The 7,263-nt window shown below is 39.0% G+C and overlaps 1 protein-coding gene across 7 annotated transcripts in view; it reads right to left on the reverse strand.

Moving 5' to 3' along the window:
• acaca (acetyl-CoA carboxylase alpha) overlaps positions 1 to 7,043 on the reverse strand; it is a 64,347-nt gene extending 57,304 nt beyond the window's left edge. For 2 of the 7 annotated variants that reach the window (XM_062048084.1, XM_062048083.1), the window contains exons 1-2: positions 6,738 to 7,041; positions 2,946 to 3,204 (exon numbers count right to left, since the gene is read on the reverse strand). In XM_062048084.1, the coding sequence (XP_061904068.1) occupies positions 2,946 to 3,175 (230 nt within the window). In that variant the 5' untranslated portion in view covers positions 3,176 to 3,204; positions 6,738 to 7,041. Of the gene's footprint in view, positions 1 to 2,945; positions 3,205 to 3,744; positions 3,761 to 6,737 lie in introns of those variants that run through there. The other 5 variants (XM_062048082.1, XM_062048081.1, XM_062048079.1 and 2 more) reach the window with 4 other exon arrangements.
• Positions 7,044 to 7,263: the final 220 nt, after the last annotated feature.

Consider the following 7,263-nt stretch of genomic DNA (forward strand, 5'->3'; position numbering starts at 1 on the left):
ACGGGCATTAATGGGAGCCTTAAAAATAAAAAGAAGTAACTAAATAGTTACTTTTCACAGTAACGCATTACTTTCTGGTGTAAGTAACCGAGTTAGTAACGGAGTTACTTTTGAAATAAAGTAACTGGTACCTGTAACTAGTTACTGGTTTTCAGTAACTAACCCAACACTGATTATCATGATATGACGATAGTATTAAAAGCTTGCCTCAACCCAATTTATATCTTTTATATCATTGATGGTCCATATTGTGCAACCCTAGCTCGAAATGCAACTGATATTTGACACCTATTTGGGACGGCGTGGCGAAGTTGGTAGAGTGGCTGTGCCAGCAATCGGAGTGTTGCTGGTTACTGGGGTTCAATTCCCACCTTCTACCTTCCTAGTCACATCCATTGTGTCCTTGGGCAAGACACTTCACCCTTTGCCTCTGATGGCTGCTGGTTAGCGCCTTGCATGGCAGCTCCCGCCATCAGTGTGTGAATGTGTGTGTGAATGGGTAAATGTGGAAATACTGTCAAAGCGCTTTGAGTACCTTGAAGGTAGAAAAGCGCTATACAAGTATAACCCATTTATCATTATTTATCATTACCTTAACATATTTGAAATGTTTACAGTAGTCTGAGATTGCTTGTTGAAAGGGATATCACTGGATGAAAATTTCTTATCACGATTATTGTGACCAAAATGATCACGGTAATCATTTTTATTATGTTAATTTTAAATGTGTGCAAAATTGTCAAAAACTACTTATACAGAAATCCTTTAACCAAGTTTTATTTTAAAAAAAACACAAACAACACATTCAAAATGTATATATTTACCTCAAGTAGAAAGTTGAATGTGCATATGAAAGCAACACAAGCATTATAAACAAGGTAATAAGGCAAAAACAAAATAATACTATAAATAAATAAAAATAAATGTGAACATTTCGCAAGATGGCACCTTATGGACACAAGACCTAGCTGCACTTTTTGTCCATTTAAATGAAAATAGTGTTCATATATGAGGTCTAGTCTTACACAAAGGACTGCACGATTATGGGAAAAATAATAATTAAGATTATTTTTATCAATATTGAAATCACAATTATTAATCAGGATTATTGGCCCTGCAATGAGGAGGCGACTTGTCCAGAGTGTACCCTGCTTTCCGCCCGAATGCGGCTGAAATAGGCTCCAGCACCCCCCGCGACCCTGAAAGGGGCAAGTGGTAGAAAATGGATGGATGGATAGATTATTGATGATGTTTAGTAAAACAGTGTTGGGGTGTGAACGCTACGCCATCATGTAATTCGTAATATCTAATAAAAATGCTCTAGATAAACGTTATCTATATATTTAAAGATAAATATTTGTGTTTTTGTTTATTAATAGTATCAGCTTTTTTTAATTACATGAAGCCTTTATCTCTCTTTTTAAATTTTCATAGAGAGAGGTATTGTTTAGGTTATGTACATACTTACATGTACTAATGTGTGTACATGTACATGCTGTATCGGGACAGATCCATTGAGCAAAAAATGGTCGTATAGTCCATCCATCCATCCATTTTTTACCGCTTGTGCCTTTTGGAGTCGCGGGGGGTGCTGGAGCATATCTCAGCTGCATTCGGGCGGTAGGCAGGGTACACCCTGGACAAGTCGCCACCTCATTTGTCGTATAGTATTAGGTAATAATTATACACCATAAAACATTAACAAAATGCTATGTCACATGATTGTTTTTTAAAGTAATTACTTTGTGGAATGAAAAAAACACAAGTAATGTAAAAAACAGTATTTACCGGTAATTGTTGACATCAACATAAAACACAAAGCAGTTTGGCTAATGAAGATAAAGTCAAATAAACAAGCTTTGTTCTTCTCCAACAACTTTGTACTTCTGTGCAACAGTTTGGCCAACAAAATTAAACAGGAGTGATACCCCACACATCTAACACACAATCTTTGTGCTTTACCGACAACTCAGGCTGCGGTTCGATTCGATGAGATGAAAAAATATTTTAGCTAGTGTTGATGTTATTGGAACACTGACAAAATTAGCAGTTTAATAAAGGACGAGTGAGCATCCCAGTCAACAAACTAAAGACTTTATAAACAAGTTGTGGAACATTCACGACACATCGCCTGCTGCATGGTAACTCTCAGTCCCAGCAGCTGGTGGAAGGACGCTAGTTGCACGTTCAAAATTAAACAGTATTGCGCTCTTAATCGCACACCTAGACTCCACTTAAGTAGAAGCGAGTGAAATAAAACAAATCTATCGGCTACGTTTACTCGGAGCGAACACTTTCAAAGCTAAGTCTTTGTAGTCGCTGCCATGTTTTGTCCAGCCGAACGGCTCCAGTGCGCATGCGCAGCGGCGCTTCAGTTTTCAGGAAAAAAGCAATGTTGCCTAAAATGCCTTAATAAATGAAATGTTTTCTGTAATTAAAAATGTAAACAGTATTGCTAACCGTCTGGAATTTTACCGTGGTTTATCATTATACCGCTTACCGTTACATCTCTCCTTGTAGATTTAACATTTTTACAGCTATGACGGACGGCCATCTAAATTATTCTGAGTCTTGTATTAGATTTAAAAATAAATACAACAAAATAAAAGAATAGGAAAATCTGAACAAAAAAGCTTCTACGTTGCCTTTAGTAGTAGAATGGATTTAGTATGAATGAACTCATCTTACACTCTAGTACAAGCATGAACCTGCCTGTCTGAAATCTAAATGGATAATAATGTCATTATTAATACATTCATACACCTGCCTTATTATTTACTGTTACTATTTAGAAGAGAGTGGTGGCGTAAGACTTTTGGTGCCCTACAATGCTGTGTCGAACTAAAGTTAAGCCAAAAGAAGTAAAGAAAGGCAACTAATATTAAAGTAGTATTAAGGACAGAATAATGCCTTATTTAATATCATGAGCAAGTGATGTTTCTTACCTTAGGTTATGCGTGTTGCTGTCGATGTGCTCAAAGCTCATGTCATAGGTACTGTCGGAGCTGCCGGATGACAGTGACGAGGAACGTTCCTCCTTCTCTTCCGGCTGTACATCTGGCTTCCCTTGGATTTCATCTTCGGAATTCTCCTCTGACACCGATCCCACTATAAAGTGAGAGTGCTGCGCCGCTATAGCTGGGTGCTTTTTGGGAGAACCCTCCTGCTGTGCCATAGCCGGTCGACAAGCACAGGCTGCAACCACTTAGCGAAAGAGAAAGGAGCACAAATTATCCATGAGAATCAGAGTCCAAATATGGTTGTTGTTTTGTTTTTTTAACACGCATAACAAGTTAAGGAACACCACATGTTTACACTTGCACAATTCACATGGTCAAAAAAGAGTCTGAAGAACTAAATAATACTAACCCTTATCCATGCATCAACAATATTACTCAGTTTGCTTACTTCCTGTTTGAAATGTTTAGGAAATAAAATAATTTGTAATAATTGAAAGACAGTGTATTCAGTGATGAAAAAAACTAAACGAAGAAATAGTTAAATAAAAACAAATTAATAATGACATGACAAATGAATAATGAATGAATAAACACAGGAGTTTGAATCACGTCACATTACAACTCGCCATTATAAAATAGTTGTCATTTTATGTATTCATTTATTTTAACTGACTGAACCATTGTCTTCTTCCACTTTGCTACAACTTCACAACCTGCTACTCTGTGTTGTTATAATTATTTTACATAATTTCATTGAGATATAATCTCCTTCAATGTTACTTACCAATTTTTTCTAGGGGGGTGGCTAGAGCCTATCCCAGCTGGACTCGGGCAGAAGGAAGGGTACATCCTGGACAAGTCACCAATTATTTAATTTATTTACAGTTTTATATTGTATTTTATTCAATTGTTTGTTTTTTTTGAGTTGGGGAGGTGCGGGGGTTGAGGGAGGTTGATGCTCAATAAAGCATATAAAAAAATACTGAAACACTCACCGTGTAATGTATAATACTGGATACACAGTAGAGTAATGTCCTGTATGTCCAAACTTTTTCCATTGAGGGCCACATACTGAAAAATCAGTGGTGTGCACTTTAATATTTTGATTCTATTTTTTTTTTTTTCGAAAACAAAACAAAACAAAACAAAAGGCTGGGAAAAACATGCAATACGTTAAGAGTTGTTATTTATTTTTTGCATTTGTTTTGTTTTTGTTTCATTTTATTTCTACAATGTGCAGAGGGCCAATACAACACAAGCATGTGGTCACAAATGGCCACACTTTGATCACCTCTGGACAAAGCTATAACTTATTTAATATTGATAAGAGAATTAAATCGGGATAAATGACATCAGACGCTAGGGTTCTAAGTGTCCTTCTTTTCATTAAGCTTTTGATGTTTGCAAAACTGCAGGCTCATATTGGCACATTGTTTGATTTCATTGCTCAATTTAACTGTACAGTCAATTGGCAGCGGAATCTGTTTGCCTGGTTGCAAAAGTGGGTCGCTAAAACATATTTAGTTGTTGCAACACCATGACCCAGACAGTCAGGTGAGTTTACTCAAGCAAATTGACACTGAACTTAGAAAACAATTGTGTCAAGCAAATATATTTTACAGTAAAGGCACTGATGGTGTGGTGTATCAATACAACCATTGCCTGTGTCAAGATGAAAGCAACAAATATCAAGGCAACCCTTCCATGCGATTAATGGGCTGTTTGATCAAGCAACCTATGGCTTTGTTTTTTATTTTGAACATGCAAACCATTACAATGATAATACTTTGTAATATTATATGCAGTGGCGTGCTATCAGGGGAGGCAAGTTAGGCAGTGACTCACCTTGCCACCAGGTGGCTTAACCATGAGATGTTCAAAAACGAAGTAATAAAATAAAATACGTTTGAATGTTTTTCTTTTAGTCTTTGCTTTCAATGTGATTTTGGTGTGGTTCCTGTATATTTTGATCATTTTTTCATGGTCAAAATCGCGGAAATTCCGTGTCTCCTGATGAAAATAACACGGCCAACGCAAAGTGAGGCAGACACAGGTGGTGCCTCCAAGGCTACACACAAAGTGTATTGAGCGTGTGCGTGCGAGGGGGCGCGTGAATGTTGCCAATGGGAAAAGGCAGGCCATGAGGCAGCAAGTACCTCATGCCTCAAGGTAGGGGGCGATATATTGTCAACTTGCAGTTCAATGCCCCTGCAGTACTCTGACTCGCCACACTGGGAGAAGTGGGGGCGCTCAAGCTAGCAGACACATGTCTCTCCAGCGGAAGCCAGCCTTTTATTTCTTTAAATGTATTCATAACAAACATGGCATTTGTATGAGACTAAGCCAGCATTTGTGGGTGTTTTTTTGTCAGATACAAAAGGTGGTTCGGGCATCTGGTCAGGATGCCACCCGAACACCTCCCTAGGACACGTTGGGAAGACTATCTCTCCCGGCTGGCCTGGGAACGCCTCGGGATCCCCCGGGAGGAGCTGGACGAAGTGGCTGGGGAGAGGGAAGTCTTCTCCAAAGTGGGCTGGCTCAGGGTGGAGGAGAGAGTAAAACAACTTGCACTGAGCCCAGTCTATAAAATCCGCTACACCTCCCTGATACCGAAGTACATGTCAAACTACTTCCTTAACGTAAATGACCGCCATAACCACAACACCAGGGGGAGCTCCACTAACCACGTTAAACCCAGATTCCGAACTAACAAAGGTCTTAACTCATTCTCTTTCTATGCCACATCAATATGGAATGCACTCCCAACAGGTGTAAAAGATAGGGCATCTCCATCCTCCTTCAAAACCGCACTAAAAGAACACCTCCATGCAACTACAATCCTAAACTAACACCCTCCCTTCCACATAATACCTCCTCGGATTGTAAATAATCAAATGTAGACACTTTTTCTTATACTTTCTGATCTCTCTCTCTATGTCCACTACTTGCTGTATATATCCTACCAAGTCAGTCCTACACTGTTTCAATGTCCACTTCTCTGATGATGCAATTGTTGATGCTGATTGTTGATGACTGAAGTGTTGATACCAACAAAACCTAACCCCCCTCCATATCCCACACCCCGGATTGTAAATAATGTAAATAATTCAATGTATATACTCTGATGATTATCTTGTGTGATGACTGTATTATGATGTTAGTATATATTTGATAGTATACATCTGTATCATGAATCAATTTAAGTGGACCCCGACTTAAACAAGTTGAAAAACGTATTCGGGTGTTACCATTTAGTGGTCAATTGTACGGAATATGTACTTCACTGTGCAACCTACTAATAAAAGTTTCAATCAATCAATCAATCCCTTCTTTTTCATGTTATTCTATTGTGCAACCTAGGTGCACATGTGAATTTAAGTTTAAAAAAATAATAAAAATAAACTCCAAAAGTATATGCCTCACCTGGTGTATATATATGCAAGTAGACCACCGGTGGTCTTCTGTTTATAACACACCTTCTTTACCTACAGCAGAAAGCTGCCGGAAGGACCAGAAAAACAAGCCGAGCACTTAATGGACAGTTACCAAACGTGAACCGAAAGACGTTGCCGATAAAGTACAAGAAAATATCCAAACTGGGAATCTTAGACGAGCTGTCAACTAGCATTTCTACTTTCAACTCGCACGTTGCGGCTAATGTTAGCGTTTTAGCATGGAAGCTAGCTTAACCGGTGCAAAGTGACAGCGCTATGATACAACACAGCAGCTTTATTACCGCACTGCACTAAGTGATGGACAGCCAGATTAGTAACTCACCCGTGGAGACAAACCGACACGCAATCCTGAACAGTTGAATGAAAGCGCTCAATAGATGACAGGAGTCTATAAAACATCCATGTGTCCGTAGTGGATGAGGAGGAGAGTGGGATGAGAAAGAAAAAAAAATCACATCATGATGAGGTCACAGTTGCCCGTCAGAGTCTTGAAACACCAGAGAGTGGGGCGATGTGACGAAACTCCAGCGGGTTACTCATGGACGTTCACCTCTGACCCCCAGCTTCCGGTATAGAGACAACTGCGACACAAAATAGACTAACACGACTGCTATTATGTTGCTTTTTAAATAGTATTAATTGTTTATTCTTTATAAATGTTGAGTTAAATAATCCGTTGCTAGCGATGTAGCGACCTCTGCTATAATCATAAAAAAATACCGCAGCCTGTCTAGTCGATATAGAGCTATAAAACGGTGTGACTCAGGACAACCAATCAAATTTCAGAGGCGTTTCTGTGGGCGGGGTTTGGGAAAATCTATGGAGGCGAACCCAGAAATTGTCCCCTG

This window comes from Entelurus aequoreus, linkage group LG05 (assembly GCF_033978785.1).
Source record: "Entelurus aequoreus isolate RoL-2023_Sb linkage group LG05, RoL_Eaeq_v1.1, whole genome shotgun sequence".
NCBI lineage: Eukaryota > Metazoa > Chordata > Actinopteri > Syngnathiformes > Syngnathidae > Entelurus > Entelurus aequoreus.